Below are 16,726 nucleotides of genomic sequence, written 5' to 3' on the forward strand. Positions count from 1 at the left end.
GAAGTCTTGGTATAGGAGCTTCCTGGCAACTTCCTATGCTGGTTTTTTGCATTCTGAAATTGAAATAGCTATGTAAGAAAATGGAACTTCCTCACACTTTCGCCCCCTTTATCAGCAATGAATCAAACAAAACTTTGCTTTTATTTCACGGTTATCTCTGAGTTTTCTTCCCTTAATTTGGCTTTAAAGACAGTGTCAATGTTATGGATGTTATATTGAAAATGATAAACATATTTTTTGAATTGAAACTGTAAATTTGTGATAAATGATATTAGAATTTATTTAATTTTTTTACTGATACATAACCTTTTACAAGAAATATTAGAGTCGACGCAGATTGGAATCATGGTGAATTTTTCTCATTTATTAATGAAAAAGTTAATATCACAAATATCTAATAAATATATATTTTTTTGTATTTTTGGTTGAAAGTATACAAATATGGACAAAGGAAGAAACAGTGTCACAGTTGATTATGGACCTTCTCTTTGGCATGACATTTTGGGCTTTTCTATCTTTTGTATAATTTCCTTTTTTCATCCGTGGCCATATGTGGACAAGCAAAGGCTGCTTCCCTCCACGTGCCACGTTGTCTTTCTTTCCCATTTTTTCCGGTTTTCGCATCCATCACTTTCATAATTACTGCCTATATATATATATATATATAATAAAAAGAAAAAAAGTGAAAAATAATAAAGAAAATGGCTGCCTCTCACCTCCCGCACCCTAGTATAACACGATTTCTGGTACCAACTACGAGACACGTGTCCCTTCTCCCACACGTGCAACCCCACCTTCCAAAAACCATTCGCTATAAATACCGGATGCAAATTGACAATTCAGCCATTGCCACCGGCAGTAGCAGCAGCAGCAGCAGAGTGAGTGGAACTGAGATGGAAGTGAACGGCACCGTTCCCGATGTTGAGGAAATCCGATCTCAGTTCCTTCAGTTACTTCGTAGCAGACGAAATGCTCAAGGTTAGCAAGAAGAAAATCATTACTTTCTCAAAAATATTTCCAATTTTGTTTCTCTGTTTATACTAATTACACCAATGTGAACTTCCTCTCTCTCTCTTTTTTGTATTTCTCAGTTCCTTTGACTGTGGAACCTGCAAAACCTGTGGTCAACCCTTTGTATCAAGAAGTTCCTCCCCCAACCTTCAGTAAGGTAAAATTCTCTTTTACTCTGATCAATAACATGCTCAAGACTAAAATCAACTGCATTTATTTGTAATTTTACCAGGAAATGGAGTCTTGTCCAAAGGCCAACATTGGAAACCTTAAGGAACTGCTTAAGGAGGAAAATCTTTATCTCCATACTGAGGTAATTAATTGGAGCATTAAAATAAGCTAATTTTAGTTATATCATTTTTGTTTTTTTGTGAAGAAGGAAAACTTACTGTGTCTTGGTCATGTGCAGGCAGGAGAGCAAGGGAAATTGCCCTTGCTGATTTTAAGTTTGAAGGAAAGCAATCAACAAAAGAGGCCTGCTGTTGTTTTTCTGCATAGTACACATAAGTGTAAAGAGTGGTTACGCCCATTGCTTGAGGTAAGATCAGCTAAGCTTTTGAATTTGTCAGGGTCTTCTCTTATTGGCTATATTTGCTAAATCGAGTTTTGTCATCTTGTTTAAGGGCTATGCTTCACGGGGATATGTAGCCATTGGTGTCGATTCCCGCTACCATGGTGAACGTGCCAGCAGTCTAACCACTTATCGAGATGTATGTAAAGTTTGTCCAACTTTTATTTTACCAAATCCAGCTTATCTAATTTAACTGTGTGATTTGAGAAAAATGGATCAGAATGTGAACTAATCAGACTTGTAGAGTTGTATTCGTGTACCAGGTGCCATTAAAAAGTTCTAGAGAAAACTTGATACTTAGTTGTACTTTTTTGTTATTATATTTTGAGATAAACCATTAGGAAGTGATTCTAATGTCGTTTGTGCTATCTAAGTGCAGGCTCTGGTATCATCCTGGAAAAATGGAGATACAATGCCATTCATATTTGATACTGTAAGTCCTTCATTTTCATTGAAATTGAAAAATAAAGGAAATTTCATGAGTAGTCAGGAGTTATGCGAAACTAATGAAGTTCTTTTTTATAATTTCCCTCGTAGTCATGGCTTGCAAAGAGATGCTATTTTAAGCTTTCAATGGAATTTTAGTCCTCAAACTGTTTTGGTGATATTTTTTGGCATTGCAATTCATTTAAGGTTTTCATTCTTTCAGGTCTGGGACTTAATAAAACTTGCAGATTATTTAACCCAGAGAGAGGATATAGATCCTACTAAGATTGGAATTACTGGTGAATCACTTGGAGGTTTGTTGACTGAGATTTGAAGGGCCTGAAATAATAAATATTTGCTCACTATTGCATGTTGAATTTATGCAAATCTTATGAAATGCAGGAATACATGCATGGTTTGCTGCTTTTGCTGACACTCGCTATGCAGTGGCTGCCCCAATAATTGGCATCCAGGTAATTGAAAATTTATAATTCCTGTAAACATTAATAGATACTTTTTAAGTTATTAACCAAATTTCATATTATGTATTGCAGGGATTTCGATGGGCTATAGACAATGACAAGTGGCAGGCTCGAGTTAACAGTATAAAGGCTGTGTTTGAAGGTAATCTGTGCAAGGATTCTTGGAAAAGGGAATTTGATAAGGTTTGGTTTCAGCATGATCGGTTTCATCAATTTATGTTCATTCTGAGAGAGCTATCTTTTCTCCAGTTTGGGACTCTGCGTGAAGCTACCTTAAATATTTCTGTGTACTTTAAAAACAATTTCGATCTAAAATTTACCAACTTCCTAGTCATGCTGAACTTCATGAAGTTAAAGCCAGTGTAGAGCAAAAAGAAATGGCTAATATCTGATACAACTCTGATAATTTTGTATAAATGATTATATTTAGTAGATTTATACTGATTCTTTAGATTAGAACTGATACATTATGTCACTTAATTAAAGCAGGTTACTTACTCTGGCTTCATTTCAGTGGGAAGCTGTTTTGGCTTTTGTTTCTCTGATGTTATTAAATAATTTTGTTCAGAAGCAAGGATTGATTTAGGCAAGACTGAAATTGATAAAGAAGTGGTGGAGAAGGTCAGTTATGTTTTTCCCTGCACATATATTCCATGTAACTTGCTATTCACCCCTTAAAAAAGTGGAGTATCAACGTTCCTTCATGACTCGTTTTGTGCACTTTCTTTGTCTCATTTTGTGTGTTACAGTTGTCCTGAACATCATTTTAGGATGATCAATATAGTTGATTTTACTTTTTTTCTTTTTGCAATGGATATTTTCTAGAACTTTTAGCTAAACTGTTTAGAGTTTTTTTAAAATGTAATATAGTTTTAAAAATGTAAAAATTCATGAATCAAAGTCCTTAAATTATGAGAGCTAACAGTCAGTTTGGGATATCTAGTAAAGGAAGTAACGTATTATCATTTTTTATGCACTTTCCTAGATGAAAGAAAACCCACCCACAACTGAGATTCACAAGTCCAATTAAAATCATAATATTAGATAATAGTACATAAGCATAATGTACAATCCAAAACCACATTCAAAAGGGCCTAACCTTTGGGAGGGTTGAAGTTAGATGGAGTGACACATAAGTCATTGACCTTTTATCGTGTTGATAGAGCCAGTTCTGCTATCAGACTTGGCGTTTTGACTCATTCTCATACATTTTCATCTTTCACAAGCCTCGTTAAGGTTGGTTCTTTTATGCTGTCACGATGTTGATTGCATTTTATGGTTCTACTTTTCTGACCAGGTCTGGGATAGGATTGCTCCTGGTCTAGCCTCCCAGTTTGATTCACCTAATACAGTTCCGGCTATTGCACCGCGCCCTTTACTGATTGCAAATGGTATAATACCTTTTTTTTTTTGGGTATTCCTTCTAATCAAATTGCTTTGGAAATTCATCTTTTGCTGGTAGTTCCTGATGTTCACATATATGGTTAAAACTTTCTCTTATTGGTTTTAACAACTTTTAGGAGCCAAAGATCCTCGTTGCCCCACTGATGGCCTAGAAATTCCCAAGACAAGGGCATGCAAGGCTTATGGAGATGCCCATTGTTCAGATAAGTTTAAGGTATGGAATTGCCGTTGAATAATTCTGAAATCACCAAAATCTGTTTCTTTTTATGATTGCAAGTAAGGTCTGTAACCGAGAATGTCTGCTCACATAGCCAATTGTTTCATGGGAAACCCCCTAAAGATTGAAAGCAGAGAACTGCTCTGCTAGTACATCTTTTATGGGGCATCTCTGGAAACTATAATACGTCCTCCCTCTTTGACATACACAAGTGTGCTAGTGCACGAATATACATGTCATGTGAATAAGCATGGGTCTGATGGATGCATGTGCATGTTCTCCATTTAACCATGTTTGGCATCTTGGAGTTCACGCTGTATCATTTCAGATGTAGTTTCAATCCCATTGGACCTTTTGGTGCTTTTATCTCATATCGTTTGCTTCCTTAACTTTGCAGCTCATCGCGGAACCTGAAATAGGGCACCAAATGACACCATTAATGGTGAAAGAAGCAAGCGATTGGTTTGACCGGTTCCTCAAGTAATAGTTTCATCCCAGTTACGGTTTCTTTGTTTGTTCTTTGTAGATGGAGGTGTATTTTGTAACCGGGATCCTGAAAAACTCAATTTGATTGATGTGATGAACTCTGTGATAAAATAATCCTTTAATATTGTAGTTCTAATTGGTAATAATAAGAAAGCAATTCCATCGTACAGATTTTGATGCAATCTGGGTCAGTTTTCCTTGTGGCACCACATCCTTTATAGTTGAAAAATCAATCAAAGCTAGTGAGTGCAGCGCTTAGGTTCAGTATTTGCCAAATAGAAACAACAGTAATAAGAAAGGTAGACAAAAAGAATGAAGAAGAGCGACCATGGATTTGTGCTCGAAAGTCCAATACTAAAAATGTTAGGTTTAGGCTACTTGGAGGCCCCAACACCACACATTGATCTGCACTATGGGTGTTTAAAGTTCACATTAATTGCCATGTTTTCTATTTGTTGGTATTGAAAAGGCTCACCTTGAAATAAATAGAGATAATAATGTTTTAAAATAAATTTTTATATATTTTTTATCATATTTAATTAAGTTTTTTTATAAATATTTATAATTAAATCTTGACTTATTATTATTAATTAAAATGAGATGTTGACTTAGATGGTGAAATTGTTACGATATATTAATTTATTATGTTATTATTTAATATAATATATTAATACAAAAATGATGTATTGTTTTGATAAATCATAGTAAGTTAAAAATTAGTTTAAAATTTAGGTATGATTGAAAGTAATAAAAGAAATTTATTTGAATTATTTAAGATAATTTTAACGTATTATGGTGCAAAAATATTAAAAATAAAGTAATTCTATTTTTTTTATTTAAAAAAAAAAAAGGAAGGAAAGGCGGTCTAGTTTTAAATAGGCAGGGCCACCAACGTGGGAGTTTGACTGGCAATGCGTGTAAGGCATTGTTGCATTTTGCATAATACATTAGAAGTCATTTGCATCGTGCAACTAAACACTCAACCTCACCCCATAAGCAGGGAAAAAGGCCAAGCCAAACATGGAAGTCAATTCTCTTTGTTTTTCTTTAAGAATGAGAAACAGGATATCTTCTTCTTCTTCTTTCCCAGCCATTTGGTTCTTCTTCTTCTTCTTCTTCTTCTCGTTGGGCCTCGCAGCATTGGAAGCAGAACACAGTTCTGGTGTTATTGATGATGCTGACAAGAGTCGGGCTCAGTTCCTTCATCTTCTCCGTACCAGACGATCTCCTCAAGGTCGAACCACCCTTTCCAAATGAATTTTCTAATGCTCTGTCTGCTTTTTGTTTTATGCAATGATGGAACTTACTTATATCAGTACATGTACTGAAAAAGTTATATATATATATATATATATATATATACATATATATATATTTTTTAAATTCTCAGTTCCTCTGACTGTGGAACCTGCAAAACCTGTGCTCCATCCTTTGTTTCAAGGTGTTGCTCCACGACCCTTGAATAAGGTCGATTTCGCTTTTTTTAGCAAAGGGTGTATTTTGAGTAGTTGGCTAATGCCAAATGTTTGATTAATGTACCTTTTCTTCACCAGTCAATAGTGTCTTGCCCAAAGGCTGATATTGAAAATCTCAAGGAACGGCTTAAAGAGGAAAACCTTTATTTGCAAACTGAGGTAAGTGGGGCTCTGACTACCATTCATTTCATCTCACTTTGTTTTTCTTTTCCTTTTTAATTTTTAGTTGCCGAAATTACTTATTCAATTAACTGAACCATTCAAGTAATTTGATTTATAAAATATGCTTGTTTCATGTCAGAAATTGATAACCTTTCATTCAAAACTTTCTAAAGCTTATTAATTTCTGGTAATTCACATGATAAATACATATACCTGAAATTGCATGTGTGGGATTCCACCAAATACACCATATGGCACGTGAAGTAAGCTAAATTACTTCAGGGTTTTTGACTTTTCACCGATAGGCTGCACAGCAAGGACGGTTGCCTGTGTTAATCTTAAGCTTGAAACACAGCAATCAGACAAGAAGGCCTGCTGTTGTTTTCCTGCATGCTACCAATACAAACAAAGAGTGGTTACGACCATTGCTTGAGGTAGCTATATGTCTCTGGCCTTCCTTATTTTTTAGGATGAGCTCAATCTTCTTCATTTTCCTCCTTTTTGTTTCAGGCATATGCTTCAAGGGAATATATAGCCATTGCTATCGATTCTCGCTACCATGGTGAACGTGCCCATAATCAGACTACCTATCAAGATGTGTGCATTTATATCCGATTTTTTTTTAGTTTAAACTGTGTTGAAGTCAGTTTCACTGCAATATTTGATGTTGAAGAAAAGTTCTAAATTTATATGCTTATGCTCTCCCATACTCTAATGAAGGTTGGATTCATGTATAAATGTTTGTTATTGTTTTAAAATAAGTCTCAATATAATTGATTGCTTTTGAGGAGCGTAGTTTTCTCTCAGCTGAAGGACACTCATACTTGTATTCATGTGCAACCTAACATGCTTTGAATTAAGTGATAATGTGGACCAATCTAGGGTATGATTTCCTCTTACTTTTCTTTTAACCAATGATCCTAATAGCATAATGCTATTCGAAGTGCAGGCTCTAGTGTCATCGTGGAGAAAAGGAGATACAATGCCATTTATATTTGATACGGTAATTCCTCTGTTCTTTGTTTTTATTTCTTTTTCTTTTGTCTTGAGTTGTGTGAAAATTATTGTTTCTACCATGTAGTTCTTATGATTGAAAAAGGAATGCTACTTAAAGCCAGGGGAGATTTAGAACTTCATAGGACTGTCATGGTTAATTTCCAAAGTGTTCTGCTTCATCTAACGTTTTCATTCTTTCAGGTGTGGGATTTAATAAAACTAGCAGATTATCTATCACTGAGAAAGGATATAGATGCTTCTAGAATTGGAATTACCGGCATATCACTTGGAGGTTCGTTAACTGATATTTGGAATGATGGTGATATCGCATGTATGCTTACTATATTAAGCAAGTAGAATTTAAGTGAACATCATGAAATGCAGGAATGCATGCCTGGTTTGCTGCCTTTGCTGACACCCGCTATACAGTTGCTGTTCCAATAATTGGTGTTCAGGTAATTAAAATTTTTTAGATTCTTGAGAGCACAAGAAAATACATATTTTTAATCATGAACAAAAGTTTCATGTTATATATTTGTAGGGGTTTCGATGGGCCATAGACAATGACAAATGGCAGGCTCGAGTTGACAGTATAAAGGCTGTATTTGAAGGTAATGTTGACAGGAGTACTTGGAAATAAGATTTCGATTAGGCTTGCTTACAAATTTCCAATTTATTCTAACAAAGGCATCTTCTGTCCAGTTTAGGCTAATGTTGGAACTATAAAAAATATGAAGCTACTGTGAAGACTTTTATCTGGACATGAAAGGTGTCTGGCTCTATAATTAGCTGACCTTTCTTAAATGGAGTTCCTGAAGTAAAAGCTTGCATGTAACAATATGAAATGTCTAACTGATTATGACATTGCACTGATATTATGGAAATGATTACATTTTTTAGGGTTAAATAGTGGGTTCATCTGACTATGACTGGCATGACCTATCAATTCCTTGAAGCATACTTGTTCCTCTAGCTTCATTTCAATGGAAGTTGCTTCAGCACTTGTGTGTCTGATTCTCTTTAATACTTTTGTTCAGAAGCAAGGATGGATTTAGGCAAGAGTGCAATTGATAAAGAAGTGGTGGAGAAGGTCAGTTAGCTTTTTTCTCTTTAATAGTTTTCTTCAGAAGCCTAACTTTGTTTCTTTTATGCCTTCTCTAATGTCGATCGTATGGTTCTGCTATTCTAACCAGGTCTGGGATAGGATTGCTCCTGGTCTAGCTTCCCAGTTTGATTCACCTTACTCAATTCCAGCTATTGCACCAAGGCCTCTGTTGATTTTAAACGGTACAATTCTCTTTTCACACTGAGTCACCAGAAATTTAGGGGGATGTTTGAATTTGCATCCTTGGTTTCTCCCCTGTTGCTTTTGAATAGTTTAATTGTAAGCCTAACTTGCAAGCTATGGTCTTTGCTTTCAACTCTTTCCAATTTGTGCATGATAAAATTAACTTCACTTTGTGGAATGGCTGCGGCAAAGCGCTTTGAATTCTTACCAGGCATTAGGACAGGATGCTCTAAAGTCATCTTATAGTATCTATAAGTTAATGTTTTTGCATGTTCTTTAATTGAAATGGCTTGAAGGATAATTCTTCTATTATTTCCTAATAATGTAAATTTTTGGTTAAAAGATGTTTTGGCTTTGACAATTATTAGGTGCCGATGATCCACGTTGCCCACTCGATGGTATAAAAACTCCTGAAAAGAGGGCTCGCAAGGCTTATCAAAAGGCTCACTCTTCAAATAATTTTAAGGTATGGAGTATTAGTATGTGGCAATTACTCTGAAAGTACTTACATCAGTTCCTGTAATGACCATTAAAGTACGTATAGTTCAAGATGTCTACTGAAGTAGCTAATTGTTGTATGCTAAAAAATTGAAAGGCAGCAACCACTTCTTTTCTGTAGTGAATTTGGAACCATTTAATGCCCTCTAACACAGTCACACACGGCCATGTCAAATCCTGGAGTTGCGTCCACACACGGAAAAAAAGGGAAATGGCACTCTCAGGAGTTAGCATATTCATATGATTTGTTTCCTGAATGTGCAGCTCATCGCACAACCTGGAATAGGCCACCAATTAACACCGTTAATGGTGAAAGAAGCATGTGTTTGGATGGACAGGTTCCTCAACCAATAATTTTTATAGTTATGCTATATATATATATATATATATATATATATATATCTGTATCAGCTGTCAGTGGAAGGGTCTGCTGTAACTCGATTTGAATAATGGAATGAGCCTGTGATCAAGACTTTGTATTAATCTTAAACCAATAAAATAGTTACTCTTCATTCCACTAGGTTGGTGGAATCTCTCTCTCTCTCTCTCTCTGTTCCTTATGCAACCAAACTTTTTGCGGGTGCCCAAGGCCTTTAATCATGAAAATTATTTTCAAAAATGATACTTGGTGACCGCAACCCTTGGCATTGCTATTATTATTCATATGAACAGCATCAGATTACATAGCTTGGTTATTTCAGCAGACCTATAATAGTAACTATTTGAAAGGATGAGAAGAAGGTTTTTCCCTTACATGTTAAGGGGAAACTTTGCTCAAAAGCCGCTGCCACTAGTAAAATACTATACCTATAACTTCAGTCTCACCTACACAAGAACAAATGACTGCAAATTTGTTTCTTGAAAGATAAGGGCACTTTTTATTTCTCCTGCGCTAGCCTGCTAGGAGTTACGACCTCAAAGCTTATGCCTCAACAGGTGCACCCTGTAGCAGTTAAATGGGAGGTTAATTTAGTACAGATAATCTACTGATCTCTGCACGAAAAAATGGTTTCTAGCACTTCCTTAAGGTGCCAATTCTTACCAATGGGATGCCTTTCATGGCCCTCTCTTCCAAGAATCTTGAGGGTCTGAAGAAGGGACCGTACAGAGCGGACCACTTGTTGAGACTTGTGTATATGTACTTTGCTCCAATAGTATCAGCCCAGAAAATTATACCTCCCCTGGAAATGTAAGATAAAGAGGGAGTAAGCAGTATGAAAGGAAGAAAAGAAGCAATGCATAGATTTCTTTGAGCAGCAGATAGATGTAGAATACAGACAGGCGGGAAGGGAAATTCATCCCAAGAACAGACGCAACGTCAAGCTCTGATGCCTGAGCAATCACTCCCTCCTCTATAATGCGGCATCCCTCATTCACCACCGGGAAGAATATCATCTCCATGATTTCTTGGTCGCTTATGCAAATGGGCTGAGAATCACATTGATATTAACCTTCTTTATCAGCACAAACAGCAACTCGGTAGAAACATATGCATACATGCCCCTGCAGAGGGGGGGGAGGACAGAAAATTGTGACTTACTTTCTCAACGAGGTTTGTAGTTCTCCGGGACTCCTCAACTATTGGTAGCACGGTGTAATCAGGCTTTGGCTTGCTTCCCTTCTCGAAAGTGTAATAGCCTTTTCCATTGCTTTTACCTATACCGTTTTCAGAACATCCTATGAATCCAAATACAATGCTACTAAAACAGTTACATTAATCTTAGCTGTGTGCCATTTTGTCAAAGAAAAATGTGAGAAAAGCAGTTTCTTTGATTTACCATGTCGGCCATGTTGAAGCATGAGTTCATGTAAAGGAGACTGGAACGTCCTGTCAGGGAAGGTACCAGCCATCTCTCTGGCGAATGCAATAGCCAAGCCATATCCAGTTACATCATGAAGCCTGCATATATAAGAACATTGAAGTTAGTTTAAGACAAAAATGTTAAAAACAAATCTGTGTGTGTGTGTATATATATATATATATATATCGCATGCAATCAGGATCGATAAACTTAACTGGAAAGGCCCCATTGACAAGCCAAATGAACAAATCACTCTGTCAATTCTGAAAATGTCCACACCTAAGTCTGCCAACAGATATGGTCCTTGAAAATAAGGAGAGAAGGTACGATTTACAGCAAATCCGGTGCAGTTTCCAACGATGAGAGGAACTTTCTTAATGGCCTTCCCAATTGTCATAAGATCAAGCAGAACTTGTGTAGAAGTTTTCTCTGCCCGCACAATCTCCAAGAGTGGCATTATATATGCGGGACTGTTTATTAAAAGAGACAGAATGTAAGCACCCAAACCCAAGAAGGCAACAAGAAACTTTACGCCATAGAATGCTGTGAATTAACCTGAAAAAATGAGCTCCAACAATGCGATCTTGAGAGCTGGTTCTCTGTCCAATTTGATTAAGATCGATGCCTGATGTGCCTGATGCCAAGATGCAGTGAGGGGGACAAACCTTGTCAATTTCTTCAAAAATTGATTGTTTGAGTGACAGGTCTTCAATCACAGCCTGAGACAGAGTGAGCCTCAGATAGTAAATAATAATCTAAACAAGGAAAGAATGATCCCACTGATAGTCAACACACTAAACATTTTTCAGAAGCCCCAAAGAAGACTAACCTCTATTACCAAATCCACATCTTTGAATTCTGAATAATCTGATACACCTCTTAGAAATGAAAGAGCTTTCTTGACCCCATTCTCATCCAACTTTCCTTTCGTAACCAAGCCTTGGAGATTAGCTGCGAGACAAGGACATGAACAGAACAATTACTTTTTGATTTTAGACAACATTCTCAGATGACCCCCTGCAGTCAAATTCTCAGGAAGTTAAAAGAATTGAAAATCTGTATCTATGAAATGAAAAGAGACCTTCGATCTTTTTAATCCCTCTCTGAAGGTATTCAGAATTGAGTTCCTTAAGAATGACATGGATATTGCTCAAAATGAGAGCAGTGGTGATCCCAGAACCCATTAGACCAGCACCAATTACACCAACTTTCTCTATTGGCCGTGGTTTAAGCCCAGCATCAGTCACACCACGCACCTGCACGTGCATTGCACAAGTTAGGAGAGATAATCTTATGCTTTTTCGTTGGGTCGTACTACAATTCGGATTGTGAGAGTTTTCCATCAAATTGAGTTGAAATCTAAGATATTTCCTCACCTCCAAGTTAGCTAGAAGAAAATGCAATGTTATAATAATAAAGCACGGGGAATTTGCTGTCAGTAATCCATTTTTAATTAGATTCCCCCTTATTTAGTATCTATTAACCATCAATGATTGGATTGCCAGCCCAGTCTCTCGATCTGAGCTTGCTTCTGGTTAAACTTGTTGGACTTAAATCTTTAAGCCTAAGCGTGGTCTGGACCATATATACATATGCGTTGACTTGAGTTAAGTCTTCAAGGACATAACAAATTAGCTGCGAGCCTGCTGCAAACAAATGGTCATGGGAAGTCTCTTCTTTGACCAAAGTTAAAACCCTTCCTTGACCCCAGAAAAGGGGGAAAAGTTAAGTCGTAACATGCCATCACCTCCTCAATTTATCCAAAATCTACTGTGTCTACTTCTTATACCTTTGAACAAATTTGCAGCCACTGTTATGTTCAATCAGCAACGTCAGTGAAAAAGAAAAAAAGGGAAAGAAAACCTTGTCTACCTGAGATGTTGCACGTTGGGCACAGAAGACATGGACAAGAGCTTTTGCAGCAGTTGACAGCATCAACTCTTTAAATACTTCCTTTTCCTGCACCATCCAACCATGCATGGAGAATTACTCTTATTATTATTATTATCATTTTCATTAATTAAGCTAGTATCAGTAATACTAGAATTTTGATTAGCTAGCTTTTACCATTCATTCATTAACAGATGCATGCTGGAAATTATTTTGTACTACCTTTAAAACGCCAGAACGTCCTCCAGAGGTAATTCCCTCTTCAATGACATCAAGACAGGCCAGTTTCTGAGGCATAGTATGAGCAGTCTCTTTCGCCTTCTGCCGAATGCCTTCCAATATATCCATTTCTTGTTGGGTAGAACCAAGTTTATCGGTTCTTGAAAGAGAGGAAAGGCGTGGTCTACGGCTCCCTACAATATCTAGAGCCAAGTCGCACGCTACTTCCAACAACTCTTCAGGAGAAGCTATGGCATCAATAAGACCAAGGCTTTTCCCTTCCTCTGACATTACTAGCTTCGAAGTCTGCAAGTAATAATTTAATTGGTGCCCATGTATTATTAGTACAATAATTATATGCACAATCCAGAAAATTGTATATTTGAGGACCAAGAACGAAGATTTCAGGTTTTACCAGCAACATTTCTGCAGCCTTTGAAACTCCTACGAGCCTTGGAAGACGTTGAGTGCCTAGGAGAAAAGACCAATGATATATCAGTTATGGTAATTGTTCGGCTCATTTATTGCGTCTCAGCAGCAGAAAAAATGTGTCAAAAGGATGTCAGAACTTAGGGGAGGAAGATATTAGCAATACCTCCAAGCCCTGGAATGACTCCAAGTGTAAGCTCTGGCAAACCCAGTTTAGTTCCTGGAGTGGCAACCCGTGCACAGCATCCCTGCGCCAAATTAAGAACCGTGCTTAGCAAATTGCCAAAGATAAAGTATATAGTACATCAGCTTGATTAGAAATCAACAAACCATTGCCAGTTCCAAGCCCCCTCCCAGTGCATATCCTTGAATTGCAGCAACAGAAGGTTTTTTGCCATCTAAAAAGGATTACCCAAAAATATAACAACGATTTCAGTCTGTATAAATGTTTCAAGCAAACGGAATCAATAGCTAGCTAGCATGATCTTGTTGTACAAAGGGTAGTTGATTAAGGCTTTCACCTTCAACTAGGTTGATTAAATCATGAGATATTTCAGCCAGAAACGAGTCGTCCCCTGCCAGAACAAGATATGTTGATCAGTAATTCCTGATTATGGAAAAGTATTACTAAAAAGCTAGCTCAGCTCCATCGTGAAATGCTACAACATTTACCAGTTCTCTGAATATCTTGCAATAGATTGATGTCCAAGCCACTAGAAAATTTACCGCCAGCACCTTCAGAGGGGATAAACAAACCATGATATTACACATCAGAGATTCTTTCAATACCGATTTAGAAAGAAGCTATCATTGTCCCGCGTAGGCTGCTTGCGAATAAATCATGAACAATAACGAATATTTTAATTTAGTACTATGTTGAAAGGGAATGTAAGAACATCTCAATTGCATGCATACCCTTTGATCGTGACAAGTCGAACTCTTTTTGGCCTTATTGCAGCAATCAAATATATATATAAATAAATACACACAAACTTAGTATTATCAGATTGGAGAATGTCAATATATACAACTTATTACTATCAAGTGTCCACTTTGGGTGGCTACATGACTTGGACAGCTTAGCCTCAGGGGCTACGATTTACCTATCAAAACTACTGCTTTCACATCATCTCTCTTCATTGACTCGTTGTACTTCCTCGTCAGCTCTGTCAGCGCTGCAGACAGAAAATGACAGGTACGTCAATTCCAGAACGAAGATCCCAAACTCATCATAATCAAAGAAAATTGCTCACTACTTGTTTTGTTCTTAAAATTCCTTTTCCTTTTTTATATTGGGTGATGAGAGTTTAAACCAGTTTCAGGTTGAACAGATAAAAGCACCAATATATATATATATATATATATATATATATATATATATATATATATATATGTAGCTAGTTAAATGCCTTCCTCAGGTTGTACTAGTGTAACTTGGTTTGGCCTGCTGGGTTTCTTGCTTTGGGCTTGATACAAATAATGATCATGCGGGGAGTAGAGACAAGATCCACTGTTTGATACCTACGTTATATATATAGGTATTCTCACGAGTTGAAAATGGAAAGTGATATAAATATTTAAATGTTCATAATTGATGTGAAATTTATATTTTTTATTAAAATTATTTCTTTTCACATGATTTAAAATTTCTCATTGAGTTAAAATTATGTCATATTAACAAGTATTGAGAGAAGATATCTTACGTAAAACAAATTTAGTGCCTTACCTCTTTGCAAAATGGGAACAAATATAGACTTAAGAGCTTTAACACAAAAACATAATTAGAAAACTACTGATGTAATACGCACCTTGGAGGTGCAACACATTAACAGGTGGACTAGAGAGGGTGATGACAGCGATCCCATCAGCCCTAACTTCCATGGTCACCCGGTGAGCTTCGCCGGCCATTGCTGCAAACTTGGTTGTAGCCTTTACAGGAGTTATAGGAGGAACCAAAGGGCTTCCTTCACTTGCTTCTGTTTTCGGTGGTGCATGAAATGAAAGCTGACTACAACTCCTATTTATACAGAGATTAAGGACAGGTGAATATCAAACCTGATCGTCCCACGTGCATAGACTTTACAGTGTTTCATTCTTTCCTTTGAGCCTGCTTCTCGGTAGCACCTGTATGGAAATCAGTGTCCACGTGTTAATTAACGCGACACTTAATTAGCCTTTTGACAAATCAATGTTAGGTTAATTGGCCGCCAAAATTAACTAGACAAAGCAACTTCATTAATTTATTTTTTAGTACATTAATTAAATGTTAAATTAAACTCAATAATTTAATTAGCCAATTTAATGTCTCTATACAATGTTTAATAATATCTCTATATGCACTCTACGCCTAAGAGTTTTATATATTATTCATTAATCGAATGTTACGCATTGTTAATATATAAATTAAGAATCAAAAATTTTTTGAAACTAAATATTTTTTTTTCATATTAATGAAATATTACTTTTATAATTGCATGAAGATATATACTATAAAATTATAGTAGATCAAATATAAATCCTTTCAAAAACATATTAGCTTAGATTTTACTTTGTAAATGTAATTATAAAAACCGAAACAAATTCTAAAGTTTGGTTTGTAATGTTTTGGAATTATAAAATGTTTAACTTATTAGTTGATGTATGATGATTTATTTAAAAAATAAGATTTAATTTTTTTTAATTAAAAAATTAATTTTTAAATTTTAAATTTAAGTTAATTCAAGGTGTTTCTAATATAAAAATGAAGTAAAATAAATAATAATATTTAAGCTAATCCAAGCTATGCAACTGGCGGCATTAGCCAAAAAAATCTAAAAAACAATAATGCTTAGAATAACATCTTGACTTTGATTTGATTTGGCGAGAAAGCATCTTCCATCATACCCTATAATGTAAGAAGCCGACAAAAAGATGTGTAACTGTTTTGACGGCCGCAATTTCTGCAACTTAAAATCCCAGAAATTGAAAGACAGGATACAGTTGAGTTTATTGACCTTGTCTTGGATCTCCGTCGACGGTCGTGGTCGATAGCAACCTGCATATGGGCTTGTTTTTGGAGTAAGTTTGACTTTGGGATGATGTAGACAAAGAATTTCTTATTCATGGAAATGGTTTGGTCAAAGTTTGTGCCTACCACCAGCCTGACAATCGTTAATGTTAAGGTTGGTAGACAGGCAGCTGCCGCTTGGTCAATGGAAAATGAAAAATTTTATACTTAAATTGTCTCCTTCTCCTGATTGAGTTTAAGGGAAATTTACGACTTATTGATGACCAGAGCTTGTGCTATATTTGAAAGATTTGAAAATTATTTAAGTTATATAATTTTTTTAATTTTATTAATTAAATTAAAATTTTGATTTCACGAATTTAA

The 16,726-nt window shown here is 36.0% G+C and overlaps 3 protein-coding genes across 6 annotated transcripts; 2 read left to right on the forward strand and 1 right to left on the reverse strand.

The window, feature by feature from the left end:
• The first annotated feature begins 686 nt into the window (after positions 1-686).
• LOC110410622 (uncharacterized) lies at positions 687-4,779 on the forward strand. Its single transcript, XM_021420404.2, has 13 exons — positions 687-978; positions 1,092-1,168; positions 1,244-1,324; positions 1,421-1,549; positions 1,635-1,721; positions 1,962-2,015; positions 2,232-2,322; positions 2,411-2,481; positions 2,563-2,632; positions 3,059-3,111; positions 3,788-3,881; positions 4,011-4,108; positions 4,509-4,779. Exons 1-13 carry the CDS (start codon positions 702-704, stop codon positions 4,593-4,595), a joined length of 1,269 nt encoding a protein of 422 aa, XP_021276079.1. The 5' UTR covers positions 687-701; the 3' UTR covers positions 4,596-4,779.
• Positions 4,780-5,515: 736 nt separating this feature from the next.
• On the forward strand, positions 5,516-9,579 carry LOC110411313 (uncharacterized). Of its 4 annotated transcripts, XM_021421416.2 has the most exons (13): positions 5,519-5,831; positions 5,988-6,064; positions 6,151-6,231; positions 6,540-6,668; positions 6,745-6,831; positions 7,184-7,237; positions 7,432-7,522; positions 7,615-7,685; positions 7,772-7,841; positions 8,268-8,320; positions 8,424-8,517; positions 8,887-8,984; positions 9,281-9,576. In XM_021421416.2, the coding sequence occupies exons 1-13, from the start codon at positions 5,618-5,620 to the stop codon at positions 9,368-9,370; spliced, it is 1,209 nt and encodes a 402-aa protein (XP_021277091.1). In that variant the 5' UTR covers positions 5,519-5,617; the 3' UTR covers positions 9,371-9,576. The 4 variants fall into 4 exon arrangements, with proteins under 4 accessions (XP_021277092.1, XP_021277093.1, XP_021277091.1 ...); XM_021421417.2 differs by lacking the exon at positions 6,745-6,831 and having other exon boundaries at positions 5,516-5,831; positions 9,281-9,579; XM_021421419.2 differs by lacking the exon at positions 5,988-6,064 and having other exon boundaries at positions 5,521-5,831; positions 9,281-9,575.
• Positions 9,580-9,641: 62 nt separating this feature from the next.
• On the reverse strand, positions 9,642-15,336 carry LOC110411312 (peroxisomal fatty acid beta-oxidation multifunctional protein-like). Its single transcript, XM_021421415.1, has 18 exons — positions 15,165-15,336; positions 14,460-14,531; positions 14,029-14,091; positions 13,878-13,931; positions 13,687-13,754; positions 13,523-13,604; positions 13,343-13,398; positions 12,931-13,233; positions 12,691-12,777; positions 11,900-12,074; positions 11,648-11,769; positions 11,374-11,537; positions 11,034-11,288; positions 10,795-10,916; positions 10,557-10,672; positions 10,296-10,444; positions 10,059-10,197; positions 9,642-9,959 (listed from the first exon to the last, which is right to left on the reverse strand). The coding sequence occupies exons 1-18, from the start codon at positions 15,262-15,264 to the stop codon at positions 9,939-9,941; spliced, it is 2,148 nt and encodes a 715-aa protein (XP_021277090.1). The 5' UTR covers positions 15,265-15,336; the 3' UTR covers positions 9,642-9,938.
• Positions 15,337-16,726: the final 1,390 nt, after the last annotated feature.

The sequence above is a fragment of the Theobroma umbraticum genome, unplaced genomic scaffold, assembly GCF_002168275.2.
Source record: "Theobroma umbraticum cultivar Fairchild unplaced genomic scaffold, ASM216827v3 scaffold_56.0, whole genome shotgun sequence".
Taxonomy (NCBI): Eukaryota; Viridiplantae; Streptophyta; class Magnoliopsida; order Malvales; family Malvaceae; genus Theobroma; species Theobroma umbraticum.

Coding starts and splice junctions, on each gene's coding strand:
- LOC110411313 (XM_021421416.2), top strand. CDS start 5,618: ATGGAAGTCAATTCTCTTTGTTTTTCTTTAAGAATGAGAAACAGGATA. Junction 6,832..7,183: donor ATCAGACTACCTATCAAGAT/GTGTGCATTTAT, acceptor TTCGAAGTGCAG/GCTCTAGTGTCATCGTGGAG. Junction 8,321..8,423: donor ATAAAGAAGTGGTGGAGAAG/GTCAGTTAGCTT, acceptor TATTCTAACCAG/GTCTGGGATAGGATTGCTCC.
- LOC110411312 (XM_021421415.1), bottom strand. CDS start 15,264: ATGGCCGGCGAAGCTCACCGGGTGACCATGGAAGTTAGGGCTGATGGG. Junction 10,673..10,794: donor GCTTCAACATGGCCGACATG/GTAAATCAAAGA, acceptor AAAACGGTATAG/GTAAAAGCAATGGAAAAGGC. Junction 10,198..10,295: donor ATGAATTTCCCTTCCCGCCT/GTCTGTATTCTA, acceptor TTACATTTCCAG/GGGAGGTATAATTTTCTGGG.
- LOC110410622 (XM_021420404.2), top strand. CDS start 702: ATGGCTGCCTCTCACCTCCCGCACCCTAGTATAACACGATTTCTGGTA. Junction 2,633..3,058: donor TATAAAGGCTGTGTTTGAAG/GTAATCTGTGCA, acceptor AATTTTGTTCAG/AAGCAAGGATTGATTTAGGC. Junction 3,112..3,787: donor ATAAAGAAGTGGTGGAGAAG/GTCAGTTATGTT, acceptor TTTTCTGACCAG/GTCTGGGATAGGATTGCTCC.